The sequence below is a fragment of the Coregonus lavaretus genome (genome assembly GCF_964263955.1).
Source record: "Coregonus lavaretus genome assembly, chromosome: 2".
In the NCBI taxonomy this organism is placed as follows: Eukaryota; Metazoa; Chordata; class Actinopteri; order Salmoniformes; family Salmonidae; genus Coregonus; species Coregonus lavaretus.
Window position 1 is genome coordinate 43789791 of NC_139989.1, and position 20261 is coordinate 43810051.

Here is a 20261-nt window from a genome sequence, read left to right on the forward strand (position 1 = left end):
GGTCAGGGCTTTGTGATGGCCACTCCAATACCTTGACTTTGTTGTCCTTAAGCCATTTTGCCACAATTTTGGTAGTATGCTTGGGGTCTTTGTCCATTTAGAAGATCCATTTGCGACCAGGCTTTAACTTCCTGACTGATGTCTTGATGTTGCTTCAATATATCCACATAATTTTCCTTCCTCATGATGCCATCTATTTTGTGAAGTGCACCAGTCCCTCCTGCAGCAAAGCACCCCAACAGCATGATGCTGCCACCCCCGTGCTTCACGGTTGGGATGGTGTTCTTCGGCTTTCAAGTCCCCCCTTTTTCCTCCAAACATAACGATGGTCATTATGGCCAAACAGTTCTATTTTTGTTTCATCAGACCAGAGGACATTTCTCCAAAAAGTACGATCTTTGTCCCCATGTGCAGTTGCAAACCGTAGTCTGGCTTTTTTATGGCGGTTTTGGAGCAGTGGCTTCTTCCTTGCTGAGCGGCCTTTCAGGTTATGTCGATATAGGACTCATTTTACTGTGGATATAGATACTTTTGTACCTGTTTCCTCCAGCATCTTCACAAGGTCCTTTGCTGTTGTTCTGGGATTGATTTGCACTTTTCGTACCAAAGTACGTTCAGTGCAAATGCCTGAAGGTACCACGTTCATACCGCTCCTTCCTGAGCGGTATGACGGCTGCGTGGTCCCATGGTGTTTATACTTGCGTACTATTGTTTGTACAGATGAACGTGGTACCTTCAGGCATTTGGAAATTACTCCCAAGGATGAACCAGAATTTTTTTTCTGAGGTCTTGGCTGATTTCTTTTGATTTTCCCATGATGTCAAGCAAAGAGGCACTGAGTTTGAAGGTTAGCCTTGAAATACATCCACAGGTACACCTCCAATTGACTCAAATGATGTCAATTAGCCTATCAGAAGCTTCTAAAGCAATGACATCATTTTCTGGAATTTTCCACGCTGTTTAAAGGCACAGTCAACTTATTGTATGTAAACTTCTGACCCACTGGAATTGTGATACAGTGAATTATAAGTGAAATAATCTGTCTGTAAACAATTGTTGGAAAAATTACTTGTGTCATGCACAAAGTAGATGTCCTAACTGACTTGCGAAAACTATAGTTTGTTAACAAGACATTTGTGGAGTGGTTGAAAAACTAGTTTTAATGACTCCAACCTAAGTGTATGTAAACTTCTGACTTCAACTGTACGTCTCTGAATAAATGAACTAAGTGGATCACCCTATGATAAATGACTCCATCATGATCTACATGGGCATAACACTGAAGTCCCTCCCCTTTTCCTCCTTACCTCCCTCTCATTTCATTATAAGTCTTGATGTTATCGAAGTTTTATATGAAAGAATGGAACAAAGCTTTGAAGGTCTTCCTTTACCTGTTGGGCATTTCGATGGGTTTCTCAGTTAGTTTATTATTAATTTCACCTGCTTCCTTAATGTAATGAGATTTGGAAGATGATTTTCTCATTTTTAGATTTTAATTCACCTTTTAAAAACCTAATTTACTGTAGGCCTACAGCCGATGCGAAATGATTATTCTGTGATTATGAGTCTGAGGAATATTATAATTTTACATTGCAGTAATGGGAAACTGCACATTTTTTTTTTACCCATAATGGAAATGATAAAGAATTACACTGAACAAAAATATAAACGCAACATGTAAAGTGTTGGTCCCATGTTTCATGAGCTGAAATTTTGTGCACACATTTGTTTACATCCCTGTTAGTGAGCATTTCTCCTTTGCCAAGATAATAGATAATCCATCCACCTGACAGGTGTGAAATATCAAGAAGCTGATAAAACAGCATGATCATTACACAGGTGCACCTTGTGCTGGGGAAAATAAAAGGCCACTAAAAAATGTGAAGTTTTGTCACACATCACAATGCCACAGATTGAGGGAGCGTGCAATTGGCATGCTGACTGCAGGAATGTCCACCAGAGCTGTTGCCAGAGAATTGGATGTAAATGTTCTACCATCATCCGCCTCCAACGTAGTTTTAGAGAATTTGGCAGTACATCCAACCGGCCTCACAATCACAGACCACGTGTAACCATGCCAGCCCAGGACCTCCACATCTGGCTTCTTCACCTGCGGGATCATCTGAGACCAGCCACCCGGACAGCTGATGAAACTGAGTATGCACAACCGAAGAACTTCTGCACAAACTGTCAGAAACCGTCTCAGGGAAGCTCATCTGCGTGCTCGTCACCCTCACCAGGGTCTTGACCTGACTGCAGTTCGGTGTTGTAACAGACTTCAGTGGGCAAATGCTCACCTTCAATGGCCACTGGCACGCTGGAGAAGTGTGGTCTTCACAGATTAATCCCGGTTTCAACTGTTTCGGGCAGATGGCAGACCGTGTGTATGGCGTCCTGTGGGCAAGCGGTTTGCTGATGTCAACGTTGTGAACAGAGTGCCCCATGGTGGCTGTGGGGTTATGGTATGGGCAGGCATAAAGTACGGACAACAAACATAATTGCATTTTATCGATGGCAATTTTAATGCACAAAGATACTGTGGCAAGACCGTTCATCTGCCGCCATCACCTCATGTTTCAGCATGATAATGCACAGCCCCATGTCGCAAGGATCTCTACACAATTCCTGGAAGCTGAAAATTACCCAGTTCTTCCATGGCCTGCATACTCACCAGACATGTCACCCATTGAGCATGTTTGGGATGCTCTGGATCGACGTGTACGACAGCGTGTTCCAGTTCCCGCCAATATCCAGCAACTTCACACAGTCATTGAAGAGGAGTGGGACAACATTCCACAGGCCACAATCAACAGCCTGATCAACTCTATGCGAAGGAGATGTGTTGCGCTGCATGAGGCAAATGGTGGTCACACCAGATACTGACTGGTTTTCTGATCCACGACCCTACCTTTTTTGTAAGGTATCTGTGACCAACAGATGCATATATGTATTTGAAGTCATGTGAAATCCATAGATTAGGGCCTAATGAATTTATTTCAATTGACTGATTTTCCTTATATGTAACTATATAAATTGTTGCATGTTGTTTTTGTTCAGTGTATTAACATGAGTTATCTCCATTTCCTCTTCTGTAGAGGTCTTTCAGATGAGACCTCACTTGACTCCTCTCTTTCCTCTCTGTGCAGATGGGAGGCACCATGTACAACACAGGGCGCCACGTGTCGCTGCGGCCAGACAAGGCTCACCTGGTGAACATCTCCGGTGGACCTCTGGGTTACAGTCACCGGCTGGAGGAGATCCGCCTGCACTTCGGCAGCGAGGACAGCCAGGGCTCGGAGCACCTGCTCAATGGACAGGCCTTCCCTGCAGAGGTGAGAGAGAACGAGCCAATGAGCCGAGAGGGATTATCTTTATCTTTGTTGTGTCTATAAACAACCCAATCCACTGCAAATTGCTTTCATTTGACTAAGGGCTCAATTCAATCAAACTTGCATAACAGTTAAGGCTTCACTTCTTTACACAGCCCTACCAAGGCTTGTTCGTGTGGAAGATTTTCTCAAACAATGGATAATGATAAAATATGCTGAACTACCTCTATCACTCAGTCCACTAATCTCATGTACAGGGCCTTTGAAGGGTGAGGTAGAAGAGCAACAGAAATCTGCATCCTAACAATGTAATTGAAGGCTGGACTGACAAGTGGCAGTGGGTTTTTAGTGGCAGTGGGTTTTTTCAGTGGAGGAGGGCGATATTAGAATGACAAGAAAATAAAAGCAGTAAACTTATCAGGTGCCAAACAGAGTTTGTCTGTCACGATTTAAATGAGAATTGGCTAACACTTTCCAGTCCTTAATCACAATTTTTAAGTGAGAAAGATCTGTTGCCAAAAGTAAGCGCCTGCCCAGATAATTAGAGCTGAATCCTGTTCTAAATTGGAAAATTACGGAGCAGATAAGTGTCAAAGAACATTCCTACATTTCTTGAGTTTATCTTCGAGTGCTGGTTACATAAAATTAGTTTAATCTGACATAATACTTTCATGTGCAAGACAAAATCACTTTCTATCTCACATGGTCTAACACCAGGAAATGAAGGGCTCACTGTTTGTTTAGTCTTTATCTCGTCTCACTTACAGGTGCAACTTATACACTACAACCAGGAACTCTATGCCAACTACAGTGAGGCAGCCAAGAGCCCCAATGGCATAGCAATTGTGTCCATATTCATAAAGGTCAGTTTGTGCTTGATGCAGACAATCTCCTTCTCTGTGGTCTATTGTAGTGACAGTGGTCTTTATTCAGAATTTCATGGGACTGTGCTGCATATGCTGAATATTTTATGTTCCTTTACATCTCTTCCCTCTCAGATATCCGAGTCTCCAAATGTATTCCTGAATCGCATGTTGAACAGAGACACCATCACGAGAATAACATACAAACGTAAGCATCCTCAGGCATTTAAAAGATGTGTGGGTTATGCACACACATTGTCAAATCTACAGTAGTCACAGATGTCTGGCTAAAAGACTAGTAGTCAGTTCCATTTCTGGATCCGTCATAAAAAGAATATCTAGCAACTGAATTCATTTGGCTAATTGGAAGGTTGCCAGAGATTGACTTAATCAGAGATTGAGTGAAATTCATTCCAACTACTGAATGAATCAGCTACATTGCCAATGTGATCCTCCTGGTTCAATAGATAAGATGTGTAACAATAGAAACCGCCCCCAACCCTGAGAAATGTTTGAGTCATCTCCTGTTTGTAACTGACAGAAATAACTCTGTGGCACTTTCAGAATGCTCCAAGCTGATCGAAAATTGGCATTCCTTTAAAGACAACAATTATGTAACATTGCTATAGTTAGGATTAACAGCCTCTACCCAAACTCTCCTTTCAGTTTGATGCTCTTCATTAAGTCTGGTTAATTTAATTTTCATTCCTTTTTCATTCATTAAATTAAATTAAACGAATTACATTAAATAAATCATTAATCATCCTTTTATTTGTATCCCATTACTATAATAATTGGGTGTTATACTGTATTACAAGTCCCTGCTGACCGGGGAGGTACTATCATTCTTCAAAACAGCTGCAGTCACCCCCTTACTGAAGAAACACAACCTTGACCAGGACATCCTATCCAACTACAGGCCCATCTCCAACCTCTTCTCAAAAGTACTTGAGAAAGTGGTTGCAAACCAGCTTCAATCCCATCTGTCTTCCAATCAGCTGAACAAAGTTTTCCAGTGTGGTTTCCGGTCCTTGCACAGCACCGAAACAGCTATGGTGAAAGTTACCAATGACCTACTGATAGCTGCAGAATCTGGATCAAGAGCCTCCTGCTCTTTTGACACTGCTGACCACAACATCCTCCTGCGGCATCTCAGAGAGCACACTGCAGTCTCTGGAAATGCTCTGAACTGGTTCTCCTCCTACCTCTCCAATAGGAAGCAATACATCACGATTGGAGAGTCCAGATCGGAGGAGTCTACAGTCACATTCGGTGTCCCGCAGGGGTCCTTTTTTAGGCCTATTCTGTTCCTAATCTTCATGCTCCCTCTCAGCCAAATCCTCAGAGACTATAACAATAACTTCCACTGCTGCGCTGACGATACCCAAGTATATATTTACATCAATCCGGACACCATCTCAGCCCTAGCAAAACTTGGCAGCTGCCTAGATGACATCAGGGCATGGATGAAAGAGAACTTCCTCCAGCTGAACAGCAACATGACTGAGGCTGTGCTTATTGGGACACCCAAGCAGGTCACCAGTGCTAGAAACATCTGCCCTACTAGTGACGGTCAAGTCATCCATTTGTCCTCTGTCATCTCTAACCTGGGAGTTAAGTTTGAGCCTTCTCTGTCCTTTGATGCCCATATAAAACATATCTGCAAAACATCGTTTTTCCATCTAAGAAACATTGCCCGGCTCAAACCATCGCTCTCCCAGCCAGATGCAGAGACACTCGTCCACGCCTTCATCTTCTCCCGGATCGACTACGGCAATGCTCTGTTCGGGGGCCTTTCAACCAAATCACTTCAGAGGCTACAACTTCTCCAGAAGAGTCCTGCCAGGACCAAGAAGTCAGCCCACATCACCCCCATCCTTGCTGAACTCCACTTGCTACCGGTCGACCATAGGATTTACTTTAAAATCCTCATCCTAGTGTTGAAAGCCTTGAATGGATTGACTCCCACCTACATCAGCGACCTCATTTCTATCAATGAGCCACCTCGCGCTTTCCGCTCCAGCAACTCACCACTGCTTCAGGTCCCTAAGACATGTCTCCGTACTATGGGGGAGCCTTCTGCTCCTTTGCCCCTCGTCTATGGAATGCTCTCCCTGACCATTTGAGAGCCACTCCGTCAATCTGGAAAGTCCTTTTAGCAACTAGCCTACTATTGCTATTTCCTGCCTTGATTCTAAATGTATGATGTTTTTATTGTAATTTTTATTTTATTATCATTATTATTTTAGCCTATGTAGAGCTTTGAGAGAACACTGTAATGAAAAGCGCTATACAAATTAAATGTATTATTATTATTCTGTAATACAGTGTATAAAGTGTTGAGGATGGTACAGTATGAATCTGATTACCTCTGTTTTGGTCCACCTCCAGATGACGCATTCTTACTCATGGGGCTCAACATAGCAGATCTATATCCAGACACTACACGTTTTATAACATACGAAGGCTCCATGACTATCCCACCCTGCTTTGAGACAGCCACTTGGATCCTCATGAACAAACCTGTGTACGTCACACAGATGCAGGTAACTCACTCTCTATCATAGACTCAATAATAACATGAACTCATGTTAGTCAGAAGTTACTCAATAGTTGGCAGTATTTGAGACTGTGTAGATTCTTTACCATAAAGCTTATCTGTCCATCTTTCCCTCTTTCTCCCACTCCATATCTTTAGATGCATTCTCTGCGACTGCTCAGTCAGAATGAGCCGTATAAGATATTCCTCAGTATGAGTGACAACACGAGGCCCGCCCAGCCTCTCCTACAGCGCTGTATCCGCACCAACATCAACTTCAGCAAGCAGGGCCGGGACTGCCCCAACAACCGTGCCCTGAGGCCCCAGTATCGAGGTGTGTGTGAATGTATGTGTTTAGGAGCTTCATTCAATTAACACCGATACTTGAAACTTTCCGGGTATGGTAAAATGCAGGTATTGGTAAAAACAGACTGTGAGAAAGAAGTTTGTCATAGTAATATAAACTGCACATACTGTATTCTGAAACCGGTTTGTGTTTTTAGAAATCCAATATACAGTTTTCATGGCACACGTTATGTCCCGTGATGCCAATTGAGCAACGTTTCCATGCCCCAAAGAATTCAGGCTGTTCTGGAAGCATAGTGGTGTCTGACCCAGTACTAGATGGGTGTACCTAATAAACTGGCCCCTGAGTGTATGTTGGCTCAGTCTTCTATAGTTCTGAGATGTCTGTAGAGAACTGCCTCGTCCCTCAAAATTAACAGGTTCTTTGTAGGTTCTAAGTCTCAAGCATTGCCTTTGTGTTTCCAGTTCAAGCAGTTCATTCTAACCTCCACATCTCTTTGTTCTCTTTCCAGTAAACCAGTGGCTTCTGAAGTAAGAAGAAAATGAACATACTGTACCATACAACAGGATAAAAACTAAATATGGGATCCTGATTATCAATACTTTATTTCAGTGTGGAAAGACTACATTATTAGCAGAGAGACTGCTTTGAAACTTTTTGAATATGTTTGAGATTGCAAAGTAAGACAAGGAAAGATTCAAAAGTGTAACTTGTAAGGCTGCACAAATGGAATTCTTCTACAGAGCTTATGGAAATGGTCTGTAAGGAAATTCAGCAGGCTCAGCCGTTTACTGACCTCTGCAGTGGAGACAATGATGACCTATTTTATGACATCATCATCATCAGATTCACTTGAATACCCAAAGATCCCAAAGGACCAACACTTCTTGAAATCAGCTAAATGTAATCACAGATACAACGATAACGTGTTTTGATACCAACAGCATTCCATCAGATCGAACAACAAGCTAAGAATCTGAATCTGATAAGAGGGTGCTCTTCTGGTGATGAAAGCTTCTACATAATCATGTCACAAGCAAAAGGTGTGAATAAATGTCACAAATGCAGAAACATTTCCTGACCATGTGACCTAACCAGGAAAAACTCTGGGCCCCAGTAAAACACCAGGGCAAGAGATTCTCCTGTTCAGGACACATAGTCAGGAAACACTTGGGAGATCCAGTATTTTATACTGTATGTGCAAAACTTTTCTAGCCATTTTGGTCCATTTGCCTTTTCTCTGTTTAATTGTTTACAATGTTCATTCACTCTGTTTATTTCAATGTTAGCAGCCCAATAAACATGTTTCAGAGAATTATCAAAGATAAAATAACACTTTACACAAGGCCTATACAGTATATGCTGTTTAATAATTGTATATTGTCTAGCACTGAATAGAGCATGGGACGTGATTTGTCAGCAAATGTTTTAAGCAGTCACAAGACGTCCCGTATCAATTATTTATCCTCATTTTCGATTCAGAGATGTGTATGGCGTTACAGGCAATGTGGGTTTTTGTGTGTGTGACTGCGCGCGCGTGTGTACATGACTGTGTGTGTGTGTGTGCGCGGGCTCTCTCCTGGGAAATGTATTTCTCATTAAAGAGGGTAAATGAATCTATCTCCTCGTTCTGTGGCAACGAAACAAATACAACAACAGGTCTAGACCTTACAGTGATATGCTTACTAACAAGCTCTTTCCCACCTACGCAGAGTAAAATTAGGAGCTAAAAACACGAGAAATAAAACACAAGAATGAATTTAAGTACAGGGGGTACCAATATACTGTATCAATGTGCAGGGGTACGAGGTAGTTGAGGTAGGTATGTACAGTGCCTTCAGAAAGTATTCACACCCCTTGACTTTTTCCACATTTTGTTGTGTTACAAAGTAGGATTTAATTGTCATTTTTTTTGTCAACAATCTAAACAAAATACTCTAATGTAAAAGTGGAAGAAAAATAATTATTTTTATTTTTAATTAAATGGAAAATAAAACACTAAGTATTCAACCCACTGAGTCAATACATGTTAGAATCACCTTTGGGAACGATTACAGCTGTGAGTCTTTCTGGGTAAGTCTCTATAAGCTTTGCACACCTGGATTGTACAATATTTGCCCTTTAATCTTTTTACAATTCTTCAAGCTCTGGTTGTTGGTCATTGCTAGACAGCCATTTTCAAGTCTTGCCATAGATTTTAAAGCCAATTTAAGTCAACTTTAACTAGGCCACTCAGGAACATTCAACGTCGTCTTGGTAAGCAACTCCAGTGTATAATTGGCCTAGTGTTTTAGGTTATTGTGTGGCTGAAAGGTGAATTTGTCTCCCAGTGTGTCACGTTGTATAATGATTAGAAGACAGTGTCACGATCGTCATACATAGAGGAGGACCAAGGCGCAGCGTTGAAGGCGAACATATTTATTATTATAGAATGATCACACGATCAAAACAACAAAACGATGACGTGACAGTCAATGGTAATACACAAACCAAATACGAACAAGAAACCACACCAAATGAATGCCTAACGGCTACCTAAGTATGACTCCCAATCAGAGACAACGAGCTACAGCCGTCTCTGATTGGGAGCCACCCTGGCCAACATAGAATTACAAAACCAGAAAGTGAAACCTAGAACACACATAGACTATACACACCCTGGCTCAACATATTAGAGTCCCCAGAGCCAGGGCGTGACAGTACCCCCCCCTAAAGGCGCGGACTCCGACCGCGCCCACCAAATACCACAGGGGAGGGACCGGGTGGGCACTCCGCTTAGGCGGCGGATCCGGCTCCGGGCCTGATCCCCGCTCCCTCTCCAACCCCCCAAAGTACCCCTGGTCCGGTCTGGCCCAGCTGCCCGGAGCTGGACTGCACACTGGTGGAGCGGATTGCTCTAGCTCCGGCGTGAAGCATCTGACCGGTGCCGGACCAGCCACCGGTGGAACAGGCACGGGCCGTGCCGGACTGACGACGCACACCACTGGCTTGGTGTGGGGAGCAGGAGCGGGCCGCGCCGGGCTGACGAAACGCACCACTGACTTGGTGCGGGGAGCAGGAGCGGGCCGGACCGGGCTGACGAAGCGCACCACTGACTTGGTGCGGGGAGCAGGAACGGGCCGTGCCGGGCTGACGAAGCGCACCACTGACTTGGTGCGGGGAGCAGGAACGGGCCGAGCTGGACAGAAGAAACCACCAAGATTTGACCAAGCAGCGTGTCCAGGAGCCATCGCCAGGGAGATCTCTAACAGATCTCCTTCGCCTCCTCGACTGGGTCAAGCCGAGTGAGGAAGAGAAGGGCTTGACATTGTGGCAGAAGGGCGAAAGGCTGGCGAGGGACATGGAGACCTGGTCCACGGGTAGGAGAGACGCCCAGAAATGTTTTAGGGGGGGGCTAACGCCGTGGACGACGGGCCAGCAGGAGACCGCGGCAGAGCGGCCCAGCGGATTGGCAGAGGAGGCCGCCAGGTTACGGGGGCCACTGGTCGAAGAGGGGGTGGAAGGTGTAGAGGCACGGCGAGAGGTACTGGGGTGTGTTACCAGTCCGGTCCGGCCCATTCCAGATCCCTGCGTAGGACCAGTGGTGTGTGTCCCCAGTACGGTCCGGCCCATTCCTGCTCCCCGCACCAAGTCAGTGGTGCGTTTCGTCAGCCCGGCACGGCCCATTCCTGCTCCCCGCACCAAGTCAGTGGTGCGTTTCGTCAGCCCAGCTCGGCCCGTTCCTGCTCCCCGCACCAAGTCAGTGGTGCGCTTCGTCAGCCCGGCACGGCCCGTTCCTGCTCCCCGCACCAAGTCAGTGGTGCGTTTCGTCAGCCCGGCGCGGCCCGCTCCTGCTCCCCACACCAAGCCAGTGGTGTGCGTCGTCAGTCCGGCACGGCCCGTGCCTGTTCCACCGGTGGCTGGTCCGGCACCGGTCAGATGCTTCACGCCGGAGCTAGAGCAATCCGCTCCACCAGTGTGCAGTCCAGCTCCGGGCAGCGGGGCCAGACCGGACCAGGGGTACTTTGGGGGGTTGGAGAGGTAGCGGGGATCAGGCCCGGAGCCGGAGCCGGATCCGCCGCCTAAGCGGAGTGCCCACCAGAGCATATGAGCGGAGTGGAGCGGGAGCGAGCGTGGAGCGTGAGCGGACGGATTTTGAACAGAGCGCAGAGCGGCATTTTTAAAAGGACGGAGCGTCGCCCTATGTCCCGCTCCAATTTCGCTCGCTCACACCACGAGTCTGAAGCATGCTCAAGCCTGACCCAGAATCCATCTGTTTAATTTAATTTGTGTCGTCCATGAATTTGTATTTTATAGAGCGAGAGGAGCAGCAGCAGCAACAAGAGAAAAGGGTTGAGGAATTCAAAAGTTTATTCACTGCACGCAAAGGCCCAACCATAACAAGGGAGAGAAAAAGAGAGCTGGATGTAGCATTTTTTAAAATGATTTTCATGGACTATGAACCGCTGAGTAAAGGAGAACGCGAAGGGATGCAACACTTCGCCAGCGCAGCTCAACCGGGCTACACTCCCCCAAGAAACTATGATAAATCAGTACTTTACTTTGTCAAATTTACATCTGAGATGCCCCATTCACATGCTTCAGCTGGCGATCAAAAACGCTGTTAACAAGCACGACAACATTAATAGGCTGTTAGTGAAAGTCGGGCACCTGGTGAAAAGTGTACGCAAGAGCACAGAGGAAACCGACCAATTAGGTGTCCGCCCCACAAATGCCTGCGCCATTCGATGGAGCAGCCAGCTGCGGATGATTCAGTCGTTCATCCGGTTGTTCCAAAAAGACCCGTTATGGTAAAACAAACTCAAGTCTAATGTTGCTAACATCACCCTGAATCAAGTACGGCAGCTGACGCACCTTGTCAGTGTGCTGACACCACTAGCAGACCTCACAGACAAAATGCAGAAGGAGCTGGGGAACCTGGGGATGATCCTCCCTGCTGTCACAGAAATCAAATCCCTGCTCACTGATTACACTCACGCTGCACTTCCAATGGGCATCGCTGCTTTTGCAGAAACATTGGCAAACAACGTGTCAATTCGCTATGGAATATACTATACTGATTAACATCTCATTTTAGCGTCAGTGTTAGATCCCCGTTTCAAGACAGAATGGATAATCCGAGATGAGTCTGTATGCAACAAATTCGGGGAGATAAAGTAAGGCTGTGGTTTAAGCTAAAAGTGAAATACATGCAGATTTTGTTCCTTTTTTGGAGTGAGCGGGGGGCGATTTGAGTGGAGCGCGATGCAAACTGCGTTGAGCGCTGAGCGATAATGAGCGGACTGGCCTGATGTGGCTTTGAGCGGGGGGAGCGGAGGGGTGAACAGCTCCGTGAGCGAGGAGCTGAGATTCTCACCGCTCCACTCCGCTCATATGCTCTGGTGCCCACCCGGTCCCTCCCCTGTGGTGTTTGGTGGGCGCGGTCGGAGTCCGCGCCTTTAGGGGGGGGTACTGTCACGCCCTGGCTCTGGGGACACTTGTATGTTGAGCCAGGGTGTGCATTTCATTTGTTTATCTAGTATGTGTATTTCTATGTTGGCCTGAGTGGCTCCCAATCAGAGGCAACGAGTGTCAGCTGTCGTTGGTTGTCTCTGATTGGGAGCCATATTTAAACTGTCTGTTTCCCATTTGTGTTTGTGGGATCTTGTTTTAAGTCTGTTTATGTTAGACCGTGAACTGTCACGTATCGTTTGTTGTTTTGATCGTGTCTCTAATTAAAGAGTATGTTTGCCTGCAACGCTGCGCCTTGGTCCTCATCTCTGTTTGACGAACGTGACAGACAGGCGCTACGTATTAGGGGTATTTATTACTCCATCCAACACAAGGTACGTCATGAAAAACGACGGGGACGAAGCCCAAAACAAACACGTATATAAACTCAGCAAAAAAAGAAACATCCTTTTTCAGGACCCTGTAACTTCACAGATCTTCATTGTAAAGGGTTTAAACACTGTTTCCCATGCTTGTTCAATGAACCATAAACAATTAATGAACATGCACCTGTGGAACGGTCGTTAAGACACTAACAGCTTACAGACGGTAGGCAATTAAAGTCACAGTTATGAAAACTTAGGACACTAAAGAGGCCTTTCTACTGACTCTGAAAAACACCAAAGGAAAGATGCCCAGGGTCCCTGCTCATCTGCGTGAACGTGCCTTAGGAATGCTGCAAGGAGGCATGAGGACTGCAGATGTGGCCAGGGCAATAAATTGCTATGTCCATACTGTGAGACGCCTAAGACAGCACTACAGGGAGACAGGACGGACAGCTGATCGTCCTCGCAGTGGCAGACCACGTGTAACAACACCTGCACAGGATTGGTACATCCGAACATCACACCTGCGGGACAGGTACAGGATGGCAACAACAACTGCCCGAGTTACACCAGGAACACACAATCCCTCCACCAGTGCTCAGACTGTCCGCAATAGGCTGAGAGAGGCTGGACTGAGGGCTTGTAGGCCTGTCACCAGACATCACCGGCAACAACGTCGCCTATGGGCACAAACCCACCGTCGCTGGACCAGACACGACTGGCAAAAAGTGCTCTTCACTGACGAGTCATGGTTTTGTCTCACCAGGGGTGATGGTCGGATTCGCGTTTATCGTTGAAGGAATGAGCGTTGCACCGAGGCCTGTACTCTGGAGCGGGATCGATTTGGAGGTGGAGGGTCCGTCATGGTCTGGGGCGGTGTGTCACAACATCATCGGACTGAGCTTGTTGTCATTGCAGGCAATCTCAACGCTCCTCCCTCATGTGGTACCCTTCCTGCAGCATCATCCTGACATGACCCTCCAGCATGACAATGCCACCAGCCATACTGCTTGTTCTGTGTGTGATTTCCTGCAAGACAGGAATGTCAGTGTTCTGCCATGGCCAGCAAAAAGCCAGGATCTCAATCCCATTGAGCACGTCTGGGACCTGTTGGATCGGAGGGTGAGGGCTAGGGCCATTCCCACCAGAAATGTCCGGGAACTTGCAGGTGCCTTGGTGGAAGAGTGTGGTAACATCTCACAGCAAGAACTGGCAAATCTGGTGCAGTCCATGAGGAGGAGATGCACTGCAGTACTTAATGCAGCTGGTGGCCACACCAGATACTGACTGTTACTTTTGACCCCTCCTTTGATCAGCGACACATTATTCCATTTCTGTTAGTCACATGTCTATGGAACTTGTTCAGTTTATGTCTCAGTTGTTGAATCTTGTTATGTTCATACAAATATTTACACGTTAAGTTTGCTGAAAATAAACGCAGTTGACAGTGAGAGGACGTTTTATATAACACAGGGATGTAACCCAAACAAAAGAGTGAGGTGTAAACCTCTAAACAATACACGGGACGAGACCCGTAATAACAAGAGCACAATACACGGTACTCATGAGACCAACGGACATGGGACAATAATCGACAAGGACAATGGAGAACAGAGGGCACATACATACACATACTAATCAGGGGAAATGGGAACCAGGTGTGCGTAATGAGACAAGACAGTCCGGGGTTGGTGGTAATGATCCATGTCAGTGACGCCTTGAAGACCGGTGACGTAGACCTCCGGAGCTGGTGAACGGAATGAGCAGCAGTACCGGGGGGATCCGTGACACAGTGTCTGTTGGAAAGCCGACTGAACCAGGTTTTCCTCTAGGATTTTGCCTGTGCTTAGCTCTAGTCCTTGCCGATAACAAGCATACCCATAACATGATGCAGCCAACACCATGCTTGAAAATACGAAGAGTGGTAGTCAGTGATGCTTTGTATTCAGGACAAAAAGTTAATTTCTTTGCCACATTTCTTGCAGTATTACTTTAGTGCCTTGTTGCAAACAGGATGCATGTTTTGGAATATTTGTATTCTGAACAGGCTTCCTTCTTTTCACTCTGTCATTTAGGTTAGTATTGAGGAGTAACTACAATATTGTTGATCCATCCTCAGTTTTCTCCTATTACAGCCATTAAACTCTAACTGTTTTAAAATCCCCATTGGCCTCATGGAGAACTCCCTGAGCGGTTTCCTTCCTCTCCGGCAACTGAGTTGGGAAGGACGCCAATATCTTTATAGTGACTGGGTGTATTGATACACCATCAAAAGTGTAATTAATAACTTCACCATGCTCAAAGGGATATTCAATGTCTGCTTTTTTTTGCCATTTACCAATAGGTGCCCTTCTTTGTGAGGCATCGGAAAACCTCCATGATCTTTGTGGTTGAATCTGTGCTTGAAATTCACTGCTCAACTGGAGGACCTTACAGATAATTGTATGTGTGGGGTACAGAGATGGGGTTGTCATTCAAAAATCATGTTAAACACTGTTATTGCACACCGAGTCCATGCGACTTATTATGTGACTTGTTAAGCAAATGTTTACTCCTGAACTTATTTAGGTTTGCCATAACAAAGGGGTTGAATACTTATACTGAAGATATTTCAGCTGTTCATTTTTTATTAATTTGTAAAAATGTATAAAAACATAATTCCACTTTGACATTATGGGGTATTTATTGTGTGTATATCAGTGACACAGAATCTCAATATGGAAAAAGTCAAGGGGTGTGAATCCTTTCTGAAGGCATTGTACATGTAGGCAGGGGTAAAGTGACTGGGCATCAGGATAAATAATAATAAGAGTAAAAAAACGAAGTAGCAGCAGCGTACGTATACGATCACTGTACACTCTTAGAAAAAAGGGTTCCAAAAGGGTTAATTGCGGAGGGATAGGGTTCTCCCAATAACCGTTTTGATCTGAAGAACCCTTTTTGGAAGACAATTGTTCTTTGTAAGGCAAAGGGTTCTACCTAGAACCTTTAACATCCTGAGAACCGTTTTTGGAAGACAGGGTTATTTGATGATTTTTTGGAAGGCAAGAAGGATTCTTTGGAAGGCAAGAAGGGTTCTACATAGAACCATATATAATATTTCCCAGCATGCTCGATTGCAGAGAGATTTTAAGAATTGTTTGTTTTACTGTTATCTGTGTTTTTCCATGTACATTGATTGGTTGATTAATTTCATGCTACACAAAGATAAATAACATACAGTTTTCTAAACTAATCTAATCTGTTAGTAGTTTGATTTATTGCACCACTGTTGGGGTATAACTAGGCCCTCAAAGAAAGGCCTTATGATATGTAAAGTATTGCCATAAATCATTTAATTTTAAAGGCTAATAAGGTTGGTGGAACCGTTCATAGAGAGTTCTAGGTAGAACCATATACAGGGGGTTCTTTGAAGAACCCCACATAGAGGGTTCTAGGTAGAACCCTCTGCAAAGGGTTCTACCCAGCATCAAAAAGGGTTCCCCTATGGGGACAAACTGAAGAACCCTATATGGTTTACTTAGCACCTTTTTTTTCTGAGTGTATGTGTACGTGTGTGCGTGTGTATGGTGTCAGTATGCGTGTGTATGTGTGCGTTATGTGCGCGTGTAAGTTTGTGTGAGAGTGTCCGTGTGAGTGTGTGGATCAAGTCATGTGAGAGTGCAGTGCAGATAGTCCGGGTAGCCGTTGGTTAGCTATTCAACTGTCTTATTCTTGGGGATAGAAGCGGTCCCTGAGCCTGTTGGTTCACAACTGTACCGGGCAGATGGCAGACACCGTGTATGGCATTGTGTGGGCGAGCGCAGATGTCAACGTTGTGAACAGAGTGCTACATGGTGGCGGTGGGATTATGTCCCAGTAGGTAAAGCTACGGACAACGAACACAATTGCATTTTATCAATGGCAATTTGAATAAAGAGATACCGTGACGAGATCCTGAGGCCCATTGTCCGCCGCCATCACCTCATGTTTCAGCATGATAATGCACGGCCCCATGTCGCGAGGATCTCTACACAATTAGTGGAAGCTGAAAATGTCCTAGTTCTTCCATGGCCTGCATACTCACCAGACATGTCACCCATTGAGGATGTTTGGGATTGACGTGTACGACTGCGTGTTCCAGTTCCAGCAATTTTGCACAGCCATTGAAGTGGAGTGGGACAACATTCCACAGGCCACAATCAACAGTCTGATCAACTCTATGCGAAGGAGATGTGCCGCGCTGCATGAGGCAAATGGTGGTCACACCAGATACTGCCTGGTTTTCTGATCCATGCCACCACCTTTTTTTCTAAGGTATCTGTGACTTTAAGGTATCTGTGACTAACTAGCATATCTGTATTCCCAGTCATGTAAAATCCATAGATTAGGGCCTAATACATTTATTTCAATTGACTGATTTCCTAAAATGAACTGTAACTCAGTAAAATATTTGAAATTGTTGCATGTTGTGTTTATATTTTTGTTCAGTGTATATGTTCTTTCTCAAAGAGAAATCTTATAAGCATTCATCAGATGTATTATCTGCAGGAGCCCCAGCTTTGGTCAGCTAGCGTTACCTAGCAACCTATTTTACTACACCATCTGTGCCTCCGGAAATTAATATTCATTATTCTTCAACATACATGTCTGTGTGCAGGTGATTGGTGTTCATGGTCACTATGGCATTCCTCAGACAACAGAGATACTAATCTCAGACAGAGATATTCATAATTCATATTTATGTTCTAGTCATATATCTTGTCGCTATCTTTGGACCCTATTAGTTCTATACACTGCAAGTAGGCCTACTTCAAGTCCTCATCCTAAAGCTATGTTTTAACGACTTGACAATCCTGAAGGATACTGGTGGTTTCATGATTGACTGAAAATAAATGAAACACTGATGAGAGACTATGATGCAGCTGCTGGCTTGAAAAATAAGCACAGAACCATTGAAAAAAGTGTTGCATTCTGCTCTCTGCTATGTTCTTGGGGGATGTTTCCATTTGGAGCAGTTTGAAAAAGTACAGACAGAGTAAGAACATCACATTCTCTCAATACAGTCTAGCCAGAATGGAGAAGTGGGAATGGGAAAGGAGGTTAAAGACCCCTGGGAAAGGACACTCCATATTGGAAATTAATTTTTCAACATCTGACAGCATCCGTCTGTCTCTGTGCAACCATGTCAAGTGGAAACAAATCCCAGTTCCCCCTCTTCCACAGACTCATCACACACACACACAAAAGTGGCACCATTCAAACCTTGAGCAGAAACATAATATAGTACTCAGAAATATGGCATCTTCATTAAGCTCATAGGACAGTGAGAATGTAAAAATACCTAAGTAAACACGCATGGGGACATTTTGCGCCTTGGTGTTGGGCAAGGCGCAACACAAATGAGCCTTTGACTAATTTCTCTCTGCCTCCTTCTTTCCACTCCTTTCCTCTTTTGACCTCACCCTCTCACCGTCCCCCCCTACTCACAAGGCAGGCAATACGCTTGACCTCATCTTTACTAGATGCTGTTCTTCTACTAATCTCACTGCAACTCTCCTCCAAGTCTCCGACCACTACTTTGTATCCTTTTCTCTCTCACTCTCCTCCAACACTACTCACTCTGCCCCTACTCAGATGGTAATGTGCCGTCGCAACCTTCGCTCTCTCTCTCCCGCTACTCTCTCATCTTCCATCCTATCATCTCTTCCCTCTGCTAAATCCTTCTCCCTCTGATCTCCTGATTCTGCCTCCTCAACCCTCCTCTCCACCCTTTCTGCATCTTTTGACTCTCTATGTCCCCTATCCTCCCGGCCGGCTCGGTCCTCCCCTCCTGCTCCGTGGCTTAACGACTCATTGCGAGCTCACAGAAGAGGGCTCCGGGCCGCCGAGCGGAAATGGAGGAAAACTAGACTCCCTGCGGACCTGTCATATTTTTACTCCCTCCTCTCTACATTCTCTTCCTCTGTTTCCGCTGCTAAAGCCACTTTCTACCACTATAAATTTAAAGCCTCTGCCTCTAACCCTAGGAAGCTCTTTGCCACCTTCTCCTCCCTGCTGAATCCTCCTCCTCCCCCTCCCTCCTCCCTCTCTGTGGATGACTTCGTCAACCATTTTGAAAAGAAGGTTGACGACATCCAATCCTCATTTATTGTCTGGTCCTGCTCACACTGCCCTACCCTATGCTTTGACTTCTTTCTCCCCTCTCTCACCAGATGAAATCTTGCGACTTGTGACGGCCGGCCGCCCAACAACCTGCCCGCTTGACCCTATCCCCTCCTCTCTTCTCCAGACCATTTCCGGAGACCTTCTCCCTTACCTCACCTCGCTCATCAACTCATCCTTGACCACTGGCCATGTCCCTTCCGTCTTCAAGAGAGCGAGAATTGCACCCCTCCTCAAAAAACCTACACTCGATCCCTCCGATGTCAACAACTACAGACCAGTATCCCTTCTTTCTTTTCTCTCCAAAACTCTTGAGCGTGCCGTCTCTAGCCAACTCTCCTGCTATCTTTCTCAGAATGACCGTCTTGATCCAAACCAGTCAGGTTTCAAGACTGGTCATTCAACTGAGACTGCTCTTCTCTGTGTCATGGAGGCTCTCCGCACTGCTAAAGCTAACTCTCTCTCCTCTGCTCTTATCCTTCTAGACCTATCCGCTGCCTTTGATACTGTGAACCATCAGATCCTCCTCTCCACCCTCTCCGAGTTGGGCATCTCCGGCGCTGCTCACTCTTGGATTGGGTCCTACCTGACAGGTCGCTCCTACCAGGTGGCGTGGCGAGAATCTGTCTCTGCACCACGTGCTCTCACCACTGGTGTCCCCCAGGGCTCAGTTCTAGGCCCTCTCCTATTCTCTCTATACACCAAGTCACTTGGCTCTGTCATATCCTCACATGGTCTCTCCTATCATTGCTACGCAGACGACACACAATTTATTTTCTCCTTTCCCCCTTCTGATAACCAGGTGGCGAATCGCAACTCTGCATGTCTGGCAGACATATCATTGTGGATGTCGGATCACCACCTCAAGCTGAACCTCGGCAAGACGGAGCTGCTCTTCCTCCCGGGGAAGGACTGCCCGCTCCATGATCTCGCCATCACGGTTGACAACTCCATTGTGTCCTCCTCCCAGAGTGCAAAGAACCTTGGCGTGACCCTGGACAACACCCTGTCGTTCTCCGCTAACATCAAGGCGGTGACCCGATCCTGCAGGTTCATGCTCTACAACATTCGCAGAGTACGACCCTACCTTACACAGAAAGCGGCACAGGTCCTAATCCAGGCACTTGTCATCTCCCGTCTGGATTACTGCAACTCGCTGTTGGCTGGGCTCCCTGCCTGTGCCATTAAACCCCTACAACTTATCCAGAACGCTGCAGCCCGTCTGGTGTTCAACCTTCCCAAGTTCTCTCATGTCACCCCGCT

At 45.8% G+C, this 20261-nt stretch overlaps 1 protein-coding gene across 1 annotated transcript in view; it reads left to right on the plus strand.

Annotated features, from left to right (window-relative positions):
- The window catches only part of LOC311146037 (carbonic anhydrase-related protein 10-like), a gene marked incomplete at its 5' end in the record, with an annotated part of 42845 nt that extends 34740 nt beyond the window's left edge, over nt 1-8105 (plus strand). The window contains 6 exons of the mRNA XM_084182481.1: nt 3147-3332; nt 4097-4192; nt 4328-4400; nt 6584-6738; nt 6891-7065; nt 7550-8105. Of these exons, the coding sequence (XP_084038607.1) occupies nt 3147-3332; nt 4097-4192; nt 4328-4400; nt 6584-6738; nt 6891-7065; nt 7550-7572 (708 nt within the window). The 3' untranslated portion in view covers nt 7573-8105. The remainder of the gene's footprint in view (nt 1-3146; nt 3333-4096; nt 4193-4327; nt 4401-6583; nt 6739-6890; nt 7066-7549) is intronic.
- Nucleotides 8106-20261: the final 12156 nt, after the last annotated feature.